The sequence below is a fragment of the Grampus griseus genome (genome assembly GCF_964374135.1).
Source record: "Grampus griseus genome assembly, chromosome: 8".
In the NCBI taxonomy this organism is placed as follows: domain Eukaryota; kingdom Metazoa; phylum Chordata; class Mammalia; order Artiodactyla; family Delphinidae; genus Grampus; species Grampus griseus.
This window is the reverse complement of record NC_139002.1, coordinates 109434014-109457893: the sequence shown is the minus strand read 5'-3', so window position 1 is coordinate 109457893 and position 23880 is coordinate 109434014. Positions and strand designations below refer to the sequence as shown.

The window sequence follows — 23880 nt, the reverse complement described above, 5'->3', positions numbered from 1 at the left end:
GTCTCATCAGCTGCTGCCCCCTGTGTGGAGGTTGCCTCTCTCCCTCTGGTGCCTTGCTGATCATGAAACTTGTGGGGGAAAATTGCGCACTTGACCACCAGCCACCTGAGAAGAAATAATGAGGAATGACAGAGGGACGAGGGGAAGTCCTGTCGCATGTCCCATCTCAGGGAGGAAAAGCACGCAGATATGGGCCAGGGCCTTCGTCTCCACAGCTGGACAAGTGGCCAGGGTAGTTAGGACTTTGCCTGTGGCCGGCCATCTGCAGGTTGCATCTCTACCTAGGACAGCGACCCAGACCATTCTTCCCCGAGGAGTATGAGCCCCTGGGGACCCTGCCTGCATCCGGCTGCTGTAATCTTCCCTAAACTGTTACCCGAGCTTCGGGCCACCCCCCAGGTTGCATCCATCTTCCTGCCCCGCGACCCGCCCCCCCCAGCCCCCCATCCCACATCCCCGCGGTAGCCTGGGCCTCGGGTCCCTGCTCTTCCACTTACTGGCTGGGTGACTTGGAGAAATTGTTTAATGTCCCTGTGACTCAAGTTCTTTATTAGTGGAATGGGAATAATAGTGCCCTAAGAAACTTCATAAGGTCACAGGTGTAGGCTGAAGATGGGGAAGCAGGGAGTTATGACTCAGCGTATTGGGAGTGTGATCCCCGTGCGCAGGCTGCTTACCTGTGCTGAAGGTCCATCCCCCTTCCCCCGATGGTGGTTTACCGCTGGGTACACCCCACTTTATGGCTTTGTGTCACCCAGTCCATAATGGGCCATTCAGATCACACAGTCATGAGACGTCCCGTGGTCTTATGTACGGTCTGAAGTGGAGCCCAGTGGCAAGTCAAAACTCACATCTCAAAGAATCATGGTTTATTTTGTAAGAGGATGTGGCTTTGCTCCAAGACCCTGGGGCCCTCCTATCTCGTTCACCCGCTAGAGCTCCACGATCTCCACCGAGCACCGCTGGATCCATTGAGTCATAAGTGCCAACTGGTAGAACTGCATGTGCTGCAGCCTCAGCTAAATCTTCTCCTCAGTCTGGAGCACATTCAAATCTGGCAAACCCTCAGGTCTCTTGCGAACTAGATGAGACTAGCACCCTCAGTGAGCACTGGTCAGAGATGATACGTTACCTGCCCAATGTTCATAGCTTTTCTTCTCCCTTCCTCCTCCCCCTCCTCCTTCTTTATCCCAGCTTCCCGTGTAGACAGGGTGGCCAATGAGATGGAAGTGGAAGTTGTTGAGTGGCTTCCAGGAAATTCTTTTTGTCTTTCCTCCCCACCCCAACCTGGCCCAGTCTCCTAGCTCCTGCCAAGAATAGGAAAATGACGGCTAGAGCTTCTGCAGCCATCTGGGACCATGAGGCACGCTAATGACGGCAGAGCAGAAAGATGGAAAGAATTTGAGTTCTTGCTGAAACTCTGGAACCTCCACAGCAATCCTGAACTTCTTACCTCTGGACTTCTTTATTTGAAAAAATCTCAAGTCGCTGTTCTTTCCAGTTTCTGTTACTTGAAGTTAAAGACAATTGCCTGATTGATATATCCATCAAAATGTGTGTGTTCTTCCCAGTGTTGAGGTGCTCAAGGTGTCCTTCACTTTGGAGGGGATGTCCAGATTACTGAACCTCTAAAATTTCACTTAGGTGTGGCAAGTTCCCAAATTTTCATGAGGTCTATCCCTTTGGCAACCACGTATGTTATTTTAGTGTCTAGAATATCACTAAGTCCTGGGTTCTGCAGTCTATCAACGGGACATCGTCCATGTGATGGAACGGTGTGGCATCCTGACATAATCAGACTCTGCGTGGACTAAACCATGGTGGAGGGAGTAAGTGCTGATGTGACCCTGCAGTGAGATGGTGGAGGTGCACCCCTAACCCTGGCAAAGGACAGCTCACCGTTCCTGGTGCTCTTGGTGTGGGGGTAGGGTGGGGACTGTTGTACTGACTGGCTCCAGGAAGGATACCACATCTGGAAGGCCAGCTGTAGCTGTCCACATAATCAGGGCCTTAAACTTGCAATAACCCACTGTCAGTCACCGACAGCCTCCACCTCCTGCACAGACAACACGTATGAGTGAAACTGGAACGTGACAGGCCCTCTGCGCCTTGCAGTTCTCTGGTGGCGGCACCAACCTCTGTGACTTCCCTGGAGGTTCAGTTCTGCTTGTGGTCTTACTACTTTGGCAGGAAGGTAGAACTGCAGGGTTTTCCACTCAGCCCTCTTTCCATTCATCCATCTACTTGGCAAATAAGTATTGTGTGCCAACCATGTGCCAGGCCCTCCATAGGTGCTCGGAATGCAACGGCAGACAAGACGGACAAGAAGTAACCCCCACAGAGCTTACAGACTAATGGGAGTACACAGTCAACGAAAAAATCAAGGCATATAATACTTTAGGCAGTGCTAAGCGCTCTGGAGAATGAGGACGCCAACGACGGGGACAAGGCGTTCTGGCTGTTACAGGTTGAATTGTGCCCCCCCCAACCCCTCAAAAGAGGTATGTTGAAGTCATAACCCCTCAGTACCTCAGAATGGGACCTTACTTGGAAACGGAGAAATTGCAGATTGAATTAGTTAAGATAAGGTCGTAATGCAAATAGCATGGGCACCTAGTCCAACGGTGTCCTTATAAAAAGGGGCAATTTGATCACAGAGGGAAGATGGTGTGAAGAGACACAGGCCAAGGAGAGGCGTGGGCCAGAGCCTTCCCTCAAAGCCCTCAGAAGGAACCAGCCCCGCTGACACCAAAGATTTTGGTTTCCGGCCTCCAGAACGGTGAGACAACAAATTTCTGTTGCCGTAGGCCACTCAGTTGTGGTCCTTTGTTACAGCAGCCACAGGACACTGATGCAGACGCCAACCCTCAACCTTGTCCTTTCCACCAGCCACCCGCCTTCTGCCCAGATTCTGCCCAGAAGGGCGCCTGGAGCTGTGTGCCAGCAGGGAGTTCCTGGGCAGGGAAACGAGGGGCTTGGTTTTCCCAATTATGCTTTGCTGTAGACTGGGGACCTGCAGGAATCCTCCAGAAGGAGTTGTCTTCCATTGTGGGGCAGAGGATGAGGCTTCCAGGATAACAGTGACCACGTGGCAAGTCTTCGCGGAGAAAGCTGACTCTCAACAGTGACCCCGGGTTCAAGCCGCGCCCTGCTGGGTCCTCCTTCGCTTTCACTGTCTCCGGCCTGACCCTGTCTGTCCGTCCCATGGGCCCACTCACTGCCCATGCTGTGGGCAGAGGGCCCGCCTCTGGCTGCCTTCCCTTGTGTCCAACAGCCGATGGGGGACGTGGCCAGTCGGAGGTCCAGAGCATCCTTCCCAGTGCCGGGCTGCCTGGCCGGAAGGATACACTTTCTCCTACACCTCGGAGGCTGGAGAACAGTGGCTCCCTCTTGCCTCCTGAGCTGGTTCTCGTGTGGGACAGTCCCCAGTGAGGCTGAGGGTGAGTGACAGCAGCGCGAGGGCAGCAGAGAGGGCTGGCCTCACGGGGCAGAGGGTCAGCATTGCTTGTCTCAGACGAGCCTGGGGGTCTGCTTTGGGGAAGGCACCTCAGAAAGCCAAGCCCCTGGGAGCTGCAAGGTCCTCCCAAGGCATCGGTCCTTCCAAGCCTCCAGCCAATGCTGCAGAGAACGCCCTCCTGCAGACCCGCGCTGCCGGGCTGGCTGCCCTACACACACGCCTTCACTTCAGCCTCACGCCCTTCTGGGCAGTGACTGCAGGGAGGAGACCAGGGCTCCTAGCGGGACAGGAGCTTGTCCAAGGTCCCCCCGTGAGCAAGTGGAGAGCTGGGATTCCAGAACCCTCTGTTCCTAAGCCCGCCGTCTTCCCACTACCTTCTGCCTCACAGAGGGGCTCTCCTCCCTGGGACTTGGGAACGGTGGAGGACGTCACCCGTGGGAGCAGCCCGCTCAGCGGCCCTTCTGTCTGGCGGTGGCAGGAGGGCTGAGCTGCCTTCAGGCTCCAGCGCCCCTCCCCCTGCCCCCTCTGGGGGGCATTTGGCTCAGGCCCTGAGGTGGTGGGCACTGCGGCTCAGGGCCAGGTATCCATAGAGACAACAGGAATCACTGTCACCTGGGATTACTTCTGGGGCACTTACCACTGGCCAGGGGCCATGCTAATGCTTAATGCCGGTGGCCCCTGGCCTCTCCCCTCCCCCCCAGCCTCTGCCCTGTTCCATCCAGCCTTCCCCAGCTCAAGTCCCTGGATTGGCTGGGGCAGGACAGGCTAAGCACCCCTAACCCATGGCCAGGCCCATGGCCCCTGGCTGGTAGCCGTGAAACAAGCAGGCCCAGGAAAGAGCCAGGAGACTGGGCCGTCCTCCCAGCCCTGCCACGAGCCTGCTTTGGCTCACCCTTCTCCATCCAATGGGAGGGGGCTACGAGATCGGGGGTCTCCAGATGCTAGATCTCCTAGTCTGCAGGAGCCTAGTGGCTTTTTTTTTTTTTTTTGCGGCACGCGGGCCTCTCACTCTGTGGCCTCTCCCGTTGCGGAGCACAGGCTCCGCACGCGCAGGCTCCGGACGCGCAGGCTCAGTGGCCATGGCTCACGGGCCCAGCCGCTCCGCGGCATGTGGGATCTTCCCGGACCGGGGCATGAACACGTGTCCCCTGCATCAGCAGGCAGACTCTCAACCACTGCGCCACCAGGGAAGCCCCACCTAGTGGCTTTTACTGATCAACCTGGTGCCTGCTCTGATCTGCGAAGACCCCATTTAGTCAGCGGGGGAGGCCGGCTCTGCAGCCATAAAGCCTTGTTCCCAGAGCAGGTTGCTGAGCAGTGCCGTGAGCAAGGTCTGAGGGGCTTCCTGGTCATCCTGAAGTGTGCACGTCTACCTGCTGACACCTGCCATGGGCTGCACTGTGTCCCGCCCAAAATGATATGCCAAAGTCCTGACCCCCAGTGCCCCAGAAGGTGACCTTACTTGGCAATAGGGTCTTTCCAAATGAAATTAGTTAAGATAAGGTCATGAGGGTGGGCCCTAGTCCAATATGACCGGTGTCCTTACAAGCGGGATATTTGGACACAGACACACACACAGGAGAATGTCACGCGAACATGAAGGCAGAGATCAGGGACTCTCAGTGCCACGCCCTGCTGGGCAGTGGGGGCAGAGGCAGACCCCCAACGGAGGGGGACAAGTGTCTATATCTGCTCAGCAATGGGGGGGATTTGAGTGAGGCCATGCACCTAAGACTGGGGGAGCCATGGACACACTTGCAGACCAGGGCAGGGGCACCTTCCAGGGAGAGAGAAGGACTTGCAGAAGGAGGGTGCTCCGCTCAGTGGAGGTGAGTGCGGTGGGGGCCGCTGGAGGAGACCAGAGGCTGGAGGCCTGGACGTGGGCGTCACCATCCCGATGAGGGGTGCAGGGAGTGGAACTGAAGCAACAGGCAGGAGCCACAGCCTGTGCTGCTCACTGGAGGGCCGTGGGGTGAGGGGGGGGAGGGAGGGGAGGGCGTGTGGGCAAGGGGCAGGGGAGGGAGACGAGATGCCAGCTAGACTGGAGGTGGCACCCAGCACCTGGGCCTTTCCGGGTCTGAAGGCCAAGGGTGAGATCTGGCTGGAGACACAGCTGTGGCTGTTGACGGCAGAGGTGTCTCTGAGGGTGTGGCGGTGGGGCTGGGAGGCCCGGAGCAGGTAAGGCTGCAGATGGGCCAAGGGCGAGGCCTCAGAAGGAGGGTGGGGGCAAGGAGCCGTGGCGCTGGAGACCGCTGAAGACCCGAACTCCCAAGCCACGCTTTCCTCCCAGCCAGCAGGGCCCCCGGGATGCGTGGAGGCTGGGGGTCCCGGCCCGCGAACCGGCCGCCCCTCCCCGAGCGCGGGCAGCAGGTGGCGCTGCCGGGCTGCTCGCCCGGCTCCGGGAGCGCGGGGTGGGAGCCCGAGGCCAGAGAGGAGCTCACCGTGCGCCCCCTGAGGGGGCAGGCCTACTCTCGTGTGGCTCGGCCCGGGACGCAGGGAAGGGCGCTCGCCTCGTCCCCGCCCGGCAGGTGTTTGCCCACCTGGGGCCGGACCGGGGGCTGGGGCGCGATGCCCTCGGGCTTGGCGCGAAGCAGGTGCTCACCGCGCCCCCCTCCACTCGCGGCCCGGGGCGCGCGGAGGGGCGGGAGCCCAGGGGCAGCGGCGCTTTGAGGATGAAGGACGTCGCGGCGGGCCCGGCTAGCGGCGTCCGGGGGTGGGCGCGGCCTTCCGGCGTGAGCTCAGTGCGAGCGCGCGGAGCACCCACCACACCCAGCCTCCCGGTCCCGTGAGCCCGGGGCTGGCCCGGCTGTGCGCGCCGGTAGGGTGGGGTCTGGGCTCCCAGGAGGGGTACCTCAAGGGCCGGAGTGTGATGGGGGCGCTTCCGGAGGGCCCAGAGGCCGGCTGCTCCCGCCCCAGCCAAGAGGCTCTGGGCGCCCCTACACCTGGGCTGACGTCGCCGCCCAGCGGGACAGCCCCGCACTGGCCGGTGGGGCCGCGCCCACGGTCCCCCCACTGGCGGTGCAGCCGCATCCTTCCCCTCGGGGAGGAGCAGGGCAGCCAGCCACCGGCTGGGTGAGGTGAGGCCCCCGACCGTACCCTCCCCCAGCCCGTCCTTCGACCCCAAATCCTGCCCTTCCTGGAGTTTCCTGTTAGGGTTGCCTCACGGGGAAGGGCCTTATCAGCAGCTCCCGCGCCACCCTCTGTTCCTGATCTGCCCTAACGCCTGCCACCCAGCTCCCCATGGCAGACCCCCAGCAGAGGCCAGGAGCGGAGGGACTGGCGCCTGGGTGGGGGAACCTCAGAGAGAGTGCGATCTGAAACTAGGTGTGAAATCACTTGCAGGGGCGGGGGTGGGGGGGGAGATACTCGGGGAGGGAGCCTGGGGTTCTCTCTTCCACCTCTGGGCCCACGTGGGGTCTTAGTCCTGCAGGCCTGTGGTTGCCCAGTATCGGCCTAGATGTCCAGAGCCCGAGATACGTGGGACCCCCATAAGCTGCAGCGTGTCCTGGGGCAGGTGGGCAATGCCGCTGAGCCAGGGAGGTTCTGGTAGACGGTTCAGATAAAGGTGCAGGGGGCGGAGCCTCCTTCCTGCCAGGCCTAGTTTCCCTTGATGCCGGGTCCCTGCGGAGTGTGTGTGCGTGGGGGGGGGGGGGTGTTGGAGGGGTCTCCAGCGCCAGGGGCTTGACTGGGGAAGGGGCAGAGGAACGAAATCTCATTTCTGCCGGTCCTGGGAGGCACCGGGAGGAGGGGCCGCTCTGCCCTCAGGTCACCTGGGAGCCGAAGGCTGAGAGCCAGGCCGTGAGCTGCGGCCGGCACTGGTCACCATCCTGTCCCAGACCCCCGCCCTCCCCCGCCAATGTGGGCATTGGGCTGGCTGGACTTCACCCTGCTTCCGCAAATGTTTCCGGGTGTGAACACCCACCGGACGGGCGCGCTCTAAAGTGGGGCTTTGTTTCCTCCCTTGGTGTCTGGCGCTCAGACCCTTTCTCCTCCCGCCGCTCTCCAGGACTCCGGCCCCTCACCACCCACCCTCTCCCTTCCCCCCACGTCTATTTCAAGCTCTCCTTCGCTATTTATAGCTACGTCCGCCAATTGCGTCAGGCTGAGTCTGGCTTCCGCCCGCCCGGATGCCCATGGTGCCAACACAGCCATCCCGGCCAGTCACCTGCCCTGCTGGGCCCCCGCGGAGGCCCCAGGTGTGCAAGCGGGGAGAGCGCCCTGGTTGGGGTTGAGGCGCCGGCGAGGAGTCCCGGGAGCGCACGTGCTGCGGCGGGTGGGCGGGGTACCCCGCTTAATTGACGGCGAAAGGGGCAGCTTCCCCTCTGTTCCCAGAGTTGCCCGGCTGGGCTGCCCTGAGGAAAGGCCTTCGCAGCTCTGGTCTCACATGTGGTGTTTGCACAGAGACTGAGAAACCGAGGTCCGCCTGCCGCAGCCTCCCGCAGGCCTCCCCCTTCCCAGCCCCTCCCCCCCGCAGTTCCCCAGGCCGGGAAGTTTGAAAGCCTGGAGGGAGCTCCCCCAGGGACCTGCCTAGAATTGGCCAAGCCTGGCCCTGGCATTACCCTGACCCGCAGCTTTTCTGTCTTTGGCGGGGGGGGGGGGGGGGGGGCGGGGTTTCACTTGTCCTCCCCGCCCCCCCTCCCCAGCTCTTGCTCTGGGAACTGGTCGCCTACGGCAGCATCTTTCCCTCCCTTCTGCCCAAGGCCAACTTTGGTCCCGTCCTCAGGGGGAGCCGCTTCTTTCTTGCCCCCAACCCCTTCTCTCTTCTAAAACCATCACCACATAATCAGGGCCCCACCACTCTTTCAAAAAGACCCCATGTCTGGAGACCCCCAACCCCTGGGCCAGAAGCAGGTCCTGGGACTGCCTTTTACTAGTCTCGACACCCCTGCCCCCTGCCAAAAACGATGAGGTTTCTCTGGGGGCTCAGCCTCATGAGCCCCCACTGACTGGGTGGGCTAGGCACCCACAAGAAGCCCTGCTGGGAGTCAGCCCCACCCCCAATTGTCTGCCCAGCACCCAGCCCCCTCCCTTTCTGGGAGAATGGGACACCAACTCCCCATTTCCATTCTTCAGACCTCGAAGTCTCCATGGCTTCTCCTGGATGGCAGAGGGCCTCTCCCCTGCTCAGGATGGACCACTTTTCTGCAGAAGAGATGAACCCCACCCCCAGCCTACCTGCCGTCCAGAGCCACGCAGAGCCGTGCGTCCCTTCCCATCCCTTGGCCAGAGGTGGTCAGCTTCCCAGCAGGGCACAGTCCCACCTCTGCCCTCTCCCTACACATGCCCCAGCCTCTCCACATGCAGCTTGGCCTCCGGATGCCAAGCCACCACCCACAGCCTTACTGAGAACTGACCATCTTCGCTCTCGCCCTGCTCTGAGCCCCAGCAGTTCTGTCTTGCCCTGCTCTGAGCCCCAGCAGTTCTGTCTTGCCCTGCTCTGAGCCCCAGCAGTTCTGTCTTGCCCTGCTCTGAGCCCCAGCAGTTCTGAGCCTCAGGAGTACCTCGACAGATCCATCCACAGAAGCAGGGTCTGAGCTAGACGGGGCCTCAGGGGCCACTGAGGCTGACCCTGACCCTCTGGGGGACATTGGAGAAGTTGGGCCTTGAAGAGGGTTGACTGGGTCTCTACAGTGGTGTGCAGCTCCGACACTGGTAGTTTATGGTTTATTCATTGAACGCTCACTGGACACCTTCTTTTTTTTTTTTTTTTTCAGTACGCGGGCCTCTCGCTGCTGTGGCCTCTCCCGTTGTGGAGCACAGGCTCCAGACACGCAGGCTCAGCGGCCATGGTTCACGGGCCCGGCCGCTCCGCGGCACGTGGGATCTTCCCAGACCGGGGCACGAACCCCTGTCCCCTGCATCGGCAGGCAGACTCTCAACCACTGCGCCACCAGAGAAGCCCCACTGGGCACCTTCTTTAGCAAGGACAGGATGCCTATGGTCCAGTGGGAGGATGGAGGTAAGCACACAGCTTTAATATACGGCCGACTAATAGAGGTGCACTAGGTGTGATGGAAGGTTACTACTCACCCACCTTCTTCCCCTCCCTCCCTGCCTCCCTCCCATTTACCCATCCCTCTACCCCCTACCCAGCCATCCATATACCCCTATTCACCCATCCACTTCTTAATCACCCATCCATGCAACCAGTCACCCATCCATCCATCCACTCTCCCTCCCATCCACTCCCCACTCATTTATCTACCCACTCACCCATCCACCCACCCCTGTAATGTAAATGCCTGATAATTCGCTTTTTTGATTGTGAAGTTAGTGCCTGGCACTAAGCTTTTGATTGCTGAGGCATTCATTTCAACGACATCTATCTGGGGCTTCCCTGGTGGCTCAGTGGTTGGGAGTCCGACTGCCGATGCAGGGGACGCGGGTTCGTGCCCCGGTCTGGGAGGATCCCACATGCCGCGGAGCGGCTGGGCCCGTGAGCCATGGCCGCTGAGCCTGCGCGTCCGGAGCCTGTGCTCCGCAACGGGAGACGCCACAACAGTGAGAGGCCCGCGTACCGCAAAAAAAAAAAAAAAAAAGGCATCTATCTGGAATAAACACAATGCCAACTACACGGCTAAAGAGCCAGGCCGCCCCACCCGTGAGGGTCCCCATGAAGAAAGCCCTGGGTGACCTAGATAACTGACCCCTTGTGTGACCCCGTGTTTCCCTTCCCTTATTCCCACTCCTATGTCTTAATTTACCAATAAAGAGTGAACCCGCGAAACCCTAGGCACCCCCCACTCGAACCCAATACAAGCAGAAGCCCAGGCCCACACTCTGTCTCTCTCTGCCGGTGACCTCTCTGTGTGACCCCAGGCGTACCGTGTACCTTCAGGCCCGGTAGTTAACCTTGTTTTTTCAAAGTTCCCTGATGGTCGTTGCCGAGATGTGTGTCCTACTTATGGGGGCGTCCACAAGTAAGACAGGCCCAGGCAGGGGCCGTGGGCATCCCTAGCCCATGGCATCGCTGTCTATAGGCTGAGACCAGCCGCAGACAATCCCATGCCACCCATCTACCCCCACCCCCGCATCCCAAAGCCATCAAGTGCCTAAAGCCCTTGGCCTAGGGGGGAGACACAGAGGCAGAAGCAGGGGTGCCTAGCATCTAGGAGACCTGGTGTGGTGGGGACCAGACTGTGGTGGTCGAGAGCAGGGGGGAGGCCAGCCCCCAGGGTTCAGATCTAGCCTCACTACCTGGCTTGTTCAGCGCTTGGGCAAGTTGACCCCTGGGAGCCTGGGGGATTCGGAGTCTTCCACTGGCCCCAGGGCCCCTGCTGGGTACCCCACCTCCCTCAGGGTTAGGTGCTGCTCCAAACGGCCGTCAGCTTTTTCCAGTCCTCCTTTCATTGACTCCAGGGGGCTGCCAGAGTTATAAATAGATGTTCTCGAGCTAAAAATAGCCTTGCCAGAGAGGCAGTCAGTGTTTCTAGCTTTCGGCCTCTTTGAGGACTCCTGCGGGTGCAGGCTTCAAGGACCCTACCTCCTCCGCAGCCCCGGCCCTCCCGGCCTGGCCCTTGCACGTTCTCTTGCTTCTTGAGACCACACGTTTACTACACACGCGTGTGTGTGCTCATATAACACGTGTGTGTGGCCACACACACATGCACAGACACAGGTCTGGCCGGTGTCCCTGGTTTGGGCTACCTGCCTGCTTGCAGAGGGGGAGGGTCCCCAGGATAAGCAGGCCAAACCTCCGGAAGGGTCAGACCCCCTGCGGGGAGGTTGCACTGCATTAGCCAGAGGACGCTGGGGCTGAGGGCACAGACCTGCTGGGGAGGCTGCCCAGAGACTTGGGAGGTGAGGGTCCCCGGAAATGCTGAGAGTGGCACCTGGCACAGAGCTAGCGCTCAGCGTGTCAGAGCCGTCGTTACAGTAACGGCCGGGCACACTTTGGAATGGCCCAGAGGAGTCAGGTCTACAATGTGTCCCATGAGAGCACGGCACGGACGCTCAGAGCTGCAGCTGTAAACACACGTGGGCCGGGGAGCCTCAGCCCCGCAGCACTGACACTGCAGTCTCTGCAGCCCTGGCAGTGAGGGAGGGAGGCCTGCAGGGGGGCGCTGGTGCCAGGGAGAGGAAGCCGGTGGCTGGGGACACACACCAGTACTTCCCACCAGGTACCCTTGTGTGCCTTTGGGCCTTGAACCTTCAACGAGTAATTTAAACAACAGCGTAAAAGCCAGTTGTAGACACTCTGTATAGCTAGACCCCCATTTCTGTTGGGAAGGCAAGCTGTGGTGTGGTACGTACGTGCGTGTACCCACACGCTGCTCACGCGTGCACACGCACGGAGGTGTGCAGGGAGCTGTGGTTATTTCTGGAGAGTGGGGTGGGGGCAGCTGAGGGGAAAACTGAGCCTCCATTTTATACGGTTCTAAGTTACTTAAATTGTCAGTAGCCTGAAACAGCAAAAAAGGCTGCGCTACATCGTACACCTGCCCCTCTGCCACAGCAGGCCCACTGGGTTCTGGGTTCGGGGCTCTGAGCAGTGAGTCGGGGGCAGTCTGACTCTCCAGGCCCCACACCCCAGCCTCCTGGCCCCAGGAAGCCCCTCTACACCACCGCCCACCAGCCCAAAGAAGGAGGCAGCCGGAGGCGTGGAGAAAACATCCATCTCAGGATTTATTACAACACGTCGTTTCCAAATACAAAAGAAGGGGACAGGACAGGGATGAGAGAGCGGCCGCGCTGGGAAGGGGTTCTGAGGTGGGGCAGCCCCGTCCAGAGGGACCGGGAGCCATGCGGGGGGACCTGCCACCTCTCCTCCGCTGGACTTTCCAGCAAATAATAGGAGGGGGCCGGGTCCATTCTGGGGGACCCCTGATGCCGGGGCACTGGGCCGGCAGGAGGGGTGGGAGGGCCAAGAGAGACTTGGAGAGAGCTGGGGCCCTGCCCCCTCCCCTCCCTGCCTGGGACAGTGGGTGGAAGTGACCAGGGAGGGGCTCTTGCCCGGTGCCCAGTGCCGCCAGCATGGGGGGCAGGGGGCGGCCGAGACGGGACCTTCTCTCATCACAGCTGCTCACTTCGACCAGCGTCTCATGAGCAACAGCCCCCACGCGCCCCAGGACAGAAGCCACAGCGGCTCCAGCCCTGGACAAGGACAGAGGGTGGGGAGAACGGGCCGTGGGACCCGCCCCCAGGGTGGTGGGGCCCAACCAGCGGCCCTGAGCACTGTCTCCTGGACAGCTTAGGGGTAGGGCGCGGAGTGGGGACCAGTGCATCCTCCACACCCGGGGTCACCTCAGGAACACAACGCGATAGACAGACAGGAGGCAAATTTACATAATCAATAATAATAATAATAATTAACCAATAGTAATAAATAGTTAAACCTCTAGTCCATAGATTGCAAATACAACAATGATAGCTTATGCTCTTGGGGGACGGGGTGGGGACACAGGGAACAGGAACAGAAATTTTGTTCAAAGGGGGGATGACGGGACATAAGGCGGGGGTCAAAAGAAGAACAAGTAGAAGAAACAGCTAGAGGGCAGCTGGGGGCAGGCAGGCCCCCCCCCCCCGCCCCGCAAGGCCTGCCTGAGGACTCAGTCCTGCCCAGGCCACCCCTTCTGCCAAGCCCCTGGCCTCTCCCCAAGGTGACCAGCCCCCACTCCTGGACACTCTAGGACATCTGAAGGTTGGGGGACACCCACTCCTGCCTCCCAAAGCCTTGGGTCCCACTGACCGAGGAGGGGTAGCTGGGGCTTTGCTCCTGCCCTCACCCCCAGGCTGGCCCACCTGGGCCAAAAAGCCACCTGGGAGTAGGGACTGGCATGTCACCTTGAAGATACCGGGGAGGCTTCAGAGGAGAGGAGAGGGGTGTACAGGGGTCTCTCTCCTCCGAGGCCCCTATGGAGGTTGGGCAGACGTGGGGGACACCTCCTGCATCTGCTCACATCAGGGATATTTACGTGGAGGCGGCCCTCCCAAGCTAAGGCCCCCACCCCCGGAGGCATAAGGGTCTGCCAGGCGCTGACTGCCCCCTCCCTCTGCAAGGCAGCCACTCCTCCTGGAGGGACCTCCACCTGCAGAACAAGCCCCTAAATCTATCTGCCCCCTCTGACCAGCCGAGCCAGCACTGGCGGCCCAGCTCCTCCAGCCTGCCACCCCCCAGGGGCCAAGCTCCCCCTCCTGCTGGCTCTCCCACTGGCAGCTGGCGCTAGGGGGCACCCCCAAAGCGGAGGAGAGGGCAGCAGCCTCCCCTCGGGCAGGGGTGGGGGCATTCCACCTGCATCCCTGCCCTGTGGACCCATGTCATCTGACACTCGGGAGCCCCCTTCACCGCGCTCTTCCCCTCTTCCAGACCCCAGTCCTCTGAACACCCTGGGCCCCCAACACCTGCCAGGCAACGGGCCCGGGGGCATGGGCGGTGGGGGTGCCCTCTAGGGCACCGAGACCTGGCGCCTGGAGGTGGCCGGGGGGCTGGCGGTGCCTCCTCCGCTCCCGGGACACCTCCTCCCACCTATGGCTTTGGTGAAGTGCCCAGAAAGGAGCAGAGAAGGAAGAGGGAGGAGAGGAGGTCGTGGGGCGGGGGAGGGGCAGGGAGGTTCTGCGGCTCAGTTTGTGGCAAAGGTTTTTTCATCTTTTTTTCCCCTTATGTAAAAAGTGCACGAAAGCTCAGCAGCCTCTTTGCAACGGTCAGCAGTGTTTCCTGGGGGAGGGGGGAGGGGGGAACCCCAGGCCTGGCACCCCAGCTTGCAACTGAAGGTGGCCTCATATTGCTTAGAAACGTGGGCTTCAGTTTAAATACCAGACAGTAAAAATAGAGCTCCGAGGACCGCCCGCACTGTTGCCAAGTCATTGCCAGAATGAACAGCTTAAATAAATAAAAAATGGAAATATTTACTTCTCGATAAAAATCGCAGTAAAACCATTTACCTTTCATTGCATTATATATAATACGTATTTATAGCGGGCCCAGCCGAGGGAGGGCAGCGGAAGGGCTGGGGGCGCCGGGTCCCCGCGGAGGGGCCGCTCCCGGCCGCGGTCAGGACACCTCGATGACCTCCGCACTGCCCGAGAAGCTGGCCTGCTTGCCCAGGGCGGCCCGTTCCTCGCCGCGCGCGCGCCCCTCCACCATGCCCTCCTCAAACTCCATCTGGCAGCTGCGGCGCTTGAACTGTGTCTCCGGGGCCGGCTCGTCGGGCCAGCCGGTCCTCGCGTCCCGGGCCTCGGGCCTCGCCGTCTCCCGCCGCCGCAGGTCGCCGCCTCCCGCGCCCGGCCCGCTGGCCCGGCCGAAGGGTGCGAACCGCGCACCGCCCGCGCCCTGCGCGCCCTCGGGGCTGCAGCACCAGGGCCCGTCGGGGGACGGTGTGCCCGGGGAGTCGAGCGGTGGCGCCCAGCCGCCAGGGCCGGCCGGCTGGCTAGGGCCGGGCAGCCCGGGCGCCGACAGGGCCGAGAGGCCGAGCCGCGGAGTCTGCCGGGCGGCGTCACCGAAGTTCAGGCCGAGGCCGGGCGCCGGGGAGCCGGCCAGGGGCCGGGGCCGCCGGCGGAGCCTGGGGCGTGGCTCAGGCGGCGCGTCCGGGCTGTCGGGGCTGGGGGAGGGCAGGCTCAGCACGCCCCCCGATGGGCTGTCCAGCTTGCAGAGTTTGGAGGCCTCCCCGGGGTCGGGGGGCCCGGGGTCTTCGGGCTGCCGGCTCGGCGCGTAGGCCGACTTGATGTCCAGCGAGAAGGAGCGCTTGAGGCGGTTGGTGTCCTGGAGGCGGTCGGAGGAGAGGTGCAGGCCACGCAGCCCCTGCTGTAGCGCGCTGGTGGCCGGGGCCGGGGCGGGGGTGGGGGTCTCCCCGCCCCCCACCTGTGCGCCCTCCCTGGTGGTGATGGCCGCTGCGCTCCCGGTGGCAGCACTCTCTGAGGTAGGTGGTGGCAGCGGCGGCAGTGGGGCGGCAGGGCCCGGGAGGGGCTCTGGGGTCCCAGGGTGGGATGCCCCGTCGCCCTGCAGGGCGGCCAGCAGCTTCAGGCTGCGTTCGTACTCCAGCAGCTGGCCCAGGAAATTGAAGTTGGGCGAAATGGACGGGCGACGGTCCTTCACGAACCTGGGGTGAGAGCCGCTCAGTGGGGGCGGGGCTCCCGCCAGGCCAGGCTGCCCACCTGACTCTCCCCTGCCCCCACTGCCCACTCCGGGGCACAGAGCTGACGTGCAGACCCAAGTGTGCCGGGGCTGGGCTCAGGCCCCCATCTGCAGCTGGGGCAGCCAAAGGGGGGTGCCCTTCACTGCTGGGCCCATCCAGTGGCTAGTGGTCGAGAGGGGAGGGGCCAGGCCCAGGCGGGAAGGAGGGGCTACCTGTAGGCGTCGTCGGAGGACATGCCCATGGTCTTCATGATGTAAGCGATGGCGATGGTAGCGGAGCGGGAGATGCCGGCCAGACAGTGGACGATGACCTGGCAGCTGGACAGCTTGGCTTTATCTGAGGGCAGGGGGGCCAGGTGAGGGCTGGGGCTGCAGTCCTCCCCGACCCCAGGTTCAGGACCCCTGGCCCCCTGCTTCCAGCCCTCCCCCGGGACTGGGCAGGAGGGTGCTGTCCACCTCACCGATGAACTCGATGGACTTGTCCAGCCAGGGCAGCAGCTTTTCACAGTAGTTGTCATTGATGGGAATGCGCAGGAAGCGGCTCTCACAGATGAAGTCAGGCTTGGGGCAGGAGTTGCTGGCGTTGAGGACGTAGCTTATTCCGTTTTGGGTCATCAGGTCCTGGGAGGGTGGGAGAACAGGTTGCAAGGGGGTGCGGCTGGGCAGGAGGCCCAAAAGCTGGGATGCTCTTGTGGTGGGAGCCTGCAGGCCCCATGCGGGGAGGAGGGGAGAGTTGGGGAGGGGGTGGTGAGGCGGCTGGCGGGCCCTGAGAGCCCCACCTGTGGCCTGGCCTGCCGTAGGCTCCCAGGAATTTTATGGCTGGGCTGCCTGGGCGGTGGCTTTACCCTCTTCCCTCGTCACCATTTTTAAAACACGGGGTTCTTTCAGGGCTGGCCCGGGGCCCAGTGACATCAGCAGTTTGGCATGTGGGCTGCACTGCCAAAGGGGCAGGGAGTTGCCTCTCCACCCAGCCTGGCCAGGCCCTGCCCGAGCCCTGCTCTGGTCCTGCCAGGCCCCCTTGGGTCCTCCCGCGCCCCCAACCCGTGCTTCCCCCACACCTGTGTGCATCCGTCATTCCCCCAGACCAGCCTAGGAGCTGCTTCGGACTCCGGCGGTGCACGCACCTTGTTCAGGACATCCTTCTGGGAGCCCAGGTAGAGGTGAGGCAGGATGCGGGTCAGGCCCACGCTGGGCACGGGCAGGCAGGGCTGGGAGAGGCTCATGGGCAGCAGGGCGGCAGGCTTGCCCTCACAGAGGCCGGGGAAGCAGGAGGAGAAGGTGGCAAAGCCCCCTGCAGGAGGAGAAGCGGAGAGACATGCGTCACGGGGTGGGCCGGCTGGGGCAGGGGAGCCAGGCCACCCACCCACCACCGCGGCTCAGCCACACCCACCCGGACGCCCAGCCCAATCGGCGAGCCTCTGGCCTGAGCACCTGGTCTCCGTGCTGGTACTGGAAGGCCATTCTCATCGCAGCGGGGGCGTGGGCCGGCACATTTACATCACCTGCCCCTGCGCTAATTCCTCCTCACGCTAATCAGGGGCTGGCCTCGCTGAGGACGCCGCTGTGATGCCCATAAAAGTCAGGGCCCATAAAAATGATGGGCCCTGCAGGTGCAGGGCCCACAGAGGGGCGGGCTCAGAGGCCACGGAGGTCTTCCTGCAGGGGTATCACCAGCCCCTTCACACTGTGGCCTGGGCCAGGCTGGGCCTTCCTGCCTCTCCCCCTGGGCTGATGCAATCCCTCCCTGCCTCCAATTGGCCAGGAGCCCCGGGCCAGGCTTGGATGCCAGGACCGGGAGGCAAGGGCTTCTGAGGGCCAGCCTGCCCCCCCACACTGGGCATGACATCACCCACTGGAGCTGGCACAGCCAGCAGGGGCATCTGCGCTCAGGTTACGGCTCCATTCCACCCAGCAGGGGACTACGGAGGAGCAGAGGCTGGGCTGAGAGCTGGGAACGCTGGGGACCGGCAGCGCGCAGGCCACACGCTATACACGTGGCTGGCATGTGTCCTGCCGCCTTTCCCGCACGTGTGCGCTGGGCCAGATTGGTGGAGGGAGACCCTCCGCTGGCCAGAAAGGGCTGAGGGGGGCCCACGGGCACACGTCTGACTCTGCGAGTGACCGCGGGCCTCAGTGTCCTGGTCCTGTGCGCCCCAGGCATTGTTATGAGGCTCAGGGAAGAGGACCAAGAAACCACTGGGCCAAGGCCTACCCCATCCCGTGGAGGAGGCAGGGGAGCCAGGCAGGTGCCCTGTGCTTTCCTGCCCTGCCCCACAGACACAGCTGGTGCCAGAGACCTGGCTGATTCCGGAGGACAGAGATGCCTGGTGGCCTCAGCCTTCGCCCCGGTCCAGCTCGGTGCCCAACTAGAATGCCTGACGTGTGCACTCCCTGTGCCCCCAACAAAGCCTTGACCTTGGGGGGCCACAGAGGTGGGGGACCTCCAGCCTAGGGGTGTGGAGGTATAAGCCTTGGAGGGAAAGGGGTCCCTTCCTCAGAAACCTGCTGGCTGGACAGGGAGAGGCAGGTGACTGACAATGCCGTGGCTCTCAGGTCCCCAGGAGGGGAGGTGGGCTTAGCTGGGTGCCAGGGTGGGCCCCAACTCACAGTCCAGAGCCAGGGGCCCCTTGGATACTCCTGCTGGAGGACAGCGCCCACTGCGGACGGGCAGGGTCTGCACCGTCTCTCCCAAGACTCCTCTGCCCCGGTTCCCCTACTCGCTGCTCTCTCAGCGTCAAAGACAGACAAGTATGGAGGTGGGGGAATTCCATCAGGAACCTCCCACCTAAAGAGAGTCTCAAGGCAGGTGCAGAGACCTGCCAGCCTTTGCTGCAATTCCTGGAACCCCCAGGAACGCCCTCCAGGAAGGGCCAGGCAGCTTGGGGTGCCCCCTACAAACCCGCCGTAGACACCAGGTCTGGGAGGCCCTGAGACTGCAGTCCCTCCGCGATTTCAGGGCCACCCCAGGTTCTGGGGATGGGTGACAAGCGAGGGTGCCAGCAGCCCTGGACCCTCTGCAGGTCCCCCACCCCCACCCCGGCCCGGACTCTCAGGGCCTCGCCGAGGGCTCTCCAGGGCACCTTCCTTCCGGAGGGACCCCCCCCCAACCCCCTGCTCTCTCTGCCTTGCAGGTCAGGGGAAGCCACACGCAGCTCCCAGGCTTCACAATGAAACCCCGAACCCGCACAAAAGCGCACGTCCTGGGAGGACTCCCGGCCCTACCCGCCTCTTCCACCAGGCGCTCCTGCTCGGACCGGGGCGGCGCGCCCGGGAGCCCCCACCGCCCCGCCGCGGTCCCAGGCTGGGGCCGCACCCACCCTCCGCGCAGGGGCTGCTCCCTCCGCCGTCTCCGACCAGGGTGCGAGGGCGACGCGCGCGGGCTGAGCCGCCTGCGGCGACATCACCAGCCCGCATTCCGCAGGGACGCGCACCGGGGCGCAGCCGGCTTGGGCAGGACCGCCCGCCGCTTAAAGGGCTAGGCTCCCTTTCCCATGCCCGCCCCCACCGGACGTCACCAGCGGAGCAGCTGTGGGGGGAGGGGCGCGGCATTGGTCACGGCAGCCGGTTCTGGACCCCGGCACGGCCCGCCCCCACGGCCCTCTCCAGCAAACCTTGATGTCCTGGAGCTGCCTTCTCTCTGGCTGTGCCCCACCCACGGAGGGGGCCTGGTCCTCCCTTCTGGCTTCTGCGGTGCTGGTGATCCCCGAGAAGAGACTCACTTCCCCTTTGTGGGCGGGCAGCATCGCTCTAACCCCCTCAGCCTTGCCCTGCCGTTCTCACTGGTTCAGGTGGGCACCGTGGGCCAGGCCAGGAGGCCGTCCCCAAGTTCGGGTCCTGATTTGACGTCACTGTGAGCCTTCCCCATATGGTGGGGGGTCACGGCTTCTCCCTGGCTTGGCCTTCAGAGAAATGGGAGCGAATACTCTAACCCTGCAGGGTGAGGCAGTGCTTCCTAAGGCTGAGTGAGCCAGGTGGGGCACGGCCGGGTCCCAGGTGACCCCCCTCAGCCCCCCAGGGAGACAGACCATGAGAGGCTCTGGGCTTTCCCTGGACAGCCCAGGGGTAAGGGAGGGCGCTGCTCCAGTACCCTCTTCTCAGACTCCCAGAAGGGCCTCTGGTTGTCACTTCTGGCTGGGACACATGTGCGTCCACACACACACACAGGGGCTCCCATCTGGGCCCTGGGAGGGTTCCCGTTCTGCCCAGGACCCCTGTAAAACTGCCCCCCTGCTTGGTCCCCAAACCGAGCCCAGCGGCTAAATCAGAGGATCTGCATTTCTGTGGCTTCTGGTTCCCAGAGTTCACACACACACACACACACACACGCACACACACACGCACGCACACACACACACGCACACACACACGCACGCGCACACACACACGCACACACACACGCACGCACACGCACACACACACACGCACACGCACACACGCACACACACACACACACGCGCGCGCACGCACACACACAGAGCCAGGTGCAGACACCCTCTGACCTCGCAGAGCCGGCCATGCAGAGCCCTCCGTCCTGGACACGACGCACGTGTAGAGGGCAGCATGCACTCGTGCAGCCCCTCCTCTGAGAGGTCTGCCCAGAGCTGCCTGGCTCCTGCAGCTGGTGGAGCCCGCCTGCCGCCGCCGCTCTCCCGTGCCCACCGACCAGCACCCCGTCTGCGCTCAGCAGACGCTCAGGGCGGGTGTGCCGAATGAACCGAAGCACCCCACCAGCTGTGGGGGGGGTGACGCCGGCGTGCCCCCCGCCTGCCACGGCCCTGGGCAACCAGAGGCCGGGGCACCCAGGCGGGGAGGCCACAGGCCCTGGGACAGGCCCTGGGCCACCTGGGCAGGGGGTGGATTCCGCAGAAGTATGTTAGCCACTGCCTACAGGAGGAAGGAGTGGGTAAGAACCACAGTGCAGCCTGCACGCGTGCGTGTGTGTATGGGGGGCTGGCCAGGCTGCTTCTGGGGAATGGGAAGCCCTGTGGGGACTTCCACTCGCCCACCAGACAGCAGTCATGATCAAGCAGGCTGTTGTGAGGCCACCTGTGCCAGCTGGAGTGTTCAGGGGACCCCCCCCCGTGTGGGACAAGTTCTGGCTCAGTGCCGTGTGTGCGTGTGCGTGTGCGTGTGTGTGGCGGGGTGGGGGTGGTTTCCAAGGCAGACCGGGTCTTGGCCTAGATTCCTCCCCCATCTCCCCTGCCCCAGGCCTGTGTCGGGGGTTCCCTCCTGTCCCCCTCTTCACCTGCTGGTGGTGGGGATGGGCCTGTGCTGGAGGGGGCTCTGAAGTGTGGTGGCCCAGAGGAGGGGTCCCTGGAGCCCCTGAGAACTCCAGAGCTACGGAGGTTCATCCCCACCAGGCCCCCACTGCCGCAGCACACACTGGTCTCCGGGCTCAGAGAGGAGAGCAGAGGCAGAGCCAGAACATGACTCCTGAGACAGACCCCCCCCCCGCCCCCGCCAAGCTGCCGGCGGCGGGGAGAGAGGCCTCCAGACGCACCTGTGAGGATGGCCACGCTGTCGAAGCAGCCGTCCAGCTTGCTGAGCAGGATGGAGAGGAAGCTGTCTGCGGCCAGCACGCTGGCGTCCCTTGTGCTCTGGTCATAGACCACCACGTCCTGCGGCTCCGTGGCCTCCACCTGGGGGCCAAGAGGGCAGAGGTCAGGGTGGCCGGGCACCTGCCAGCTGCCACACCCCCTGCTGCCACTGCTGCCGCTGGTCGGGGGATGGAAGGGAGGGGCTGCCGCTTGGGTGCCCCAAGGGGAGTGGGGGCAGGCACCCAGCCACAGTTCACACCTGGACAGGTGTAAATGCCCACAGCCACACGGGCAGACCCTCGGAGCGGGGAGGGCCAGGGGGACACGCATCCCCGACGCGGCCGAGCCCAGCGTGCGCACTCACACGAGTGAAGGTGACAGACACTGTGGGCCAGGCCCGCGTGGAGGAGACACGGGGAAGGCAGTGGGGCTCCCGGCAGGTGCACACAGGGGCCAGGTGGCAGGCGCACAGGGAGGCCGGGGCTGCTGGCTCCCAGGGAGGCTGAGGGAAATCAACTCTTCCTCAGGGACCCGGGAGGCACACTTCGGGGGTTCTTAAGTGGGGGGGGGGGTCTTTGGGTCTGGGCTCTCCTTTCCTCCCCGGCCAGTGACGGGGAAACTGAGGGCTGCGGCAAGACCCCTCCCCCCAGTGATCCAGGCAGCAGCAGCAGGAAGCGGGGGTTCCGGCTGCCCCCGCCCCTCGGATGCCACCGGGGCCCAGATGTGGAGCAGCTCCCGCTCAGACGGCAGCTGATGCCCCGCCCCCCAAGCACGCTCAGCCCTTAAGCCAGCTGAGCTGCCAACCCTGGGCCAGATGATGTCACCGGCAGCCAATGGGAGAGCGTCCTGGCCGGGAGACCTCGCTAGGGGTTATTAATCACTGGATTCCCCTCACGGTAGCCATAGGGAGCCGGTTCTGCCCTTGGGGTGGGGGGACTCCCATCTGGGTCCTCTCACATCCCAGCTCTGCACGGGGCAGGGCCTGAGACCAAGACCCCTCCCTCAGGCTCTGGGCTGCCTGGCGGGCCACCCCTCCCCCACTGGAGGTGCCACTGCCTTCCCAGGTCACGGCCCAGCAGTCCCGGTCCCTCCCCAGTGCGGACTCAACACTCCTTGGGAATAGAGACAGGATTGTTCTCTGCAGGTGACCTGAGACATTCTTGGGGGCCACAGAGAGAATTCCGGGTCCTCAAGACTCCGGAGGGGAAAGAACGGGGGGCTGGGGACATGAGCTGTCTGCGTGAGACCCTCGGCCACCAGGCCCGTCCTCTTCCAAGTCCACACAGCCATCAGAGTGCGGGCCGAGTGGGGACCCAGACGGGGTCAGTGGCTCTGGGAGGGAAGGAAGGGGGGACGGGTGTTGAACCTGTCAGCGGAGGGGGGAGGGGCCTTCTTGTAGCCCTAAGAGGGAGCGGGGAACTGCTCTACAATGGCTCAGATTCCAACCCTTAGGAGCCCAGGTTAGGTTCGAAGGCAGAGGAAGGGGAGCTGCCCCAGCCCAGGCCCCCGGAGGACCCTGGAGGGGATGGGCAGGCACAAGGCGGTACCTGGCTGCGACAGGTGGGCTGGATCAGCTCCGCGATGGTCACCTTGCCCTGCTGCAGTCGCCGCTTCACCAGCTTGGAGCAGCAGATGTTGACGGAGCTGAGCACGTGCCAGCTGTTGTACTCCACGAAGGAGCGGCTGTCAATGACCAGTGGGCCCCCGGGCCCACCCCGCAGCAGGCTGGCCAGCTTCTTGGCATCCATCACCTTCCGAGGGAGCCGGTCCCCGGCCATGGCGTGGCAGTGGGCAGTGGGGAGGGGGTGAGCCCGGGAGTGAGCAGGGGCCGCTCCCACTGCCCGGGTGTGGCCTAGGGCTCCGAGTGCCTGGGCATGGCGCCAGACCTGTAAGGACAGGCAGACTGTGAGAGGCGCTGCAGGCCCCGGGGGTGGGCATCGGCAGGGCCGGCCTCCGAGGGGCTGGCGGTGGCACTGATCCAGGGGCACCGGCGCGTTTGGGCCTGACGTATGCCCGTGGGGCCCTCCCTCCCTCTGGCTCCTCTGGCTCCTCTGGCTCCTCTGTGCAGGTCGAGCTCCCTGACCCCTCTGGGCTCGACTCGGGGAGTCTGTGACCCATGGAAGGGTGCTCGGGAGTGGCCCGTCCACTGCTGCACCCTCCCGGTCACGGCGCCAGCCTCTCAGCAGGACACGGCAAGGCAAGTGGGGGCTCACGGAGGGAAGGGCCTCGGGGCTCAGGCTGGGCTGGAAAGGCAGGACGAGGCCTGAGGGCCCCTCTCCTGGGCCCTTGGGTCCACGGACCCTCACTCATTCCAGAACACCTCATTCTGCCCCTGCATCTCCTGTCATCCCACCCCTGGGATGCAGACCTCTCCCCAATCCGGCCTCCACATCTTCCCACTTCCCCGCACCCAGGGCAAGGCAGGGTCCGGAACATGCCCCCACCCTCCCCCACTGCCAAGCCCTCCCGCCTGTCCGTGGCACACCCTCCGTCTCCAGCCCCTGCAGCCCAATCGCTGCATAAGCTGATAATCTGGATGGCCGGGGGGGGGGGGGGGGGGGGTGAGGGGGGGAGGAGCTGCCTCCACCAGGTGATGGAGGCAGAAGCCAGGGCGGGGCGCTGGAGGGGGTTCAGGCGTGGAGTTCTGCAGGCCAAGGTTTAGGCATGCCATGGGCCAGCGTCCTCCTCCTGCAGGGGTGACAGTGCAGCGGGACACCCCAGGCACAGCAATGGCCGGGGGTCTAGCGGGCCCCTTTTGGGGACCAGTAGGTCCAAGGATGGGGTGTGGTGGGGGGCACCCGAGGACAAAGGTCAGT

General features: G+C 63.4%; 1 protein-coding gene across 1 annotated transcript; it reads right to left on the bottom strand.

Annotated features, from left to right (window-relative positions):
* Positions 1 to 13030: 13030 nt before the first annotated feature.
* On the bottom strand, positions 13031 to 22913 carry DUSP8 (dual specificity phosphatase 8). Its single transcript, XM_082659766.1, has 6 exons — positions 22612 to 22913; positions 21028 to 21166; positions 16652 to 16818; positions 15989 to 16148; positions 15741 to 15864; positions 13031 to 15492 (listed from the first exon to the last, which is right to left on the bottom strand). Exons 1-6 carry the CDS (start codon positions 22840 to 22842, stop codon positions 14448 to 14450), a joined length of 1866 nt encoding a protein of 621 aa, XP_082515892.1. The 5' UTR covers positions 22843 to 22913; the 3' UTR covers positions 13031 to 14447.
* Between the last annotated feature and the right edge of the window lie 967 nt (positions 22914 to 23880).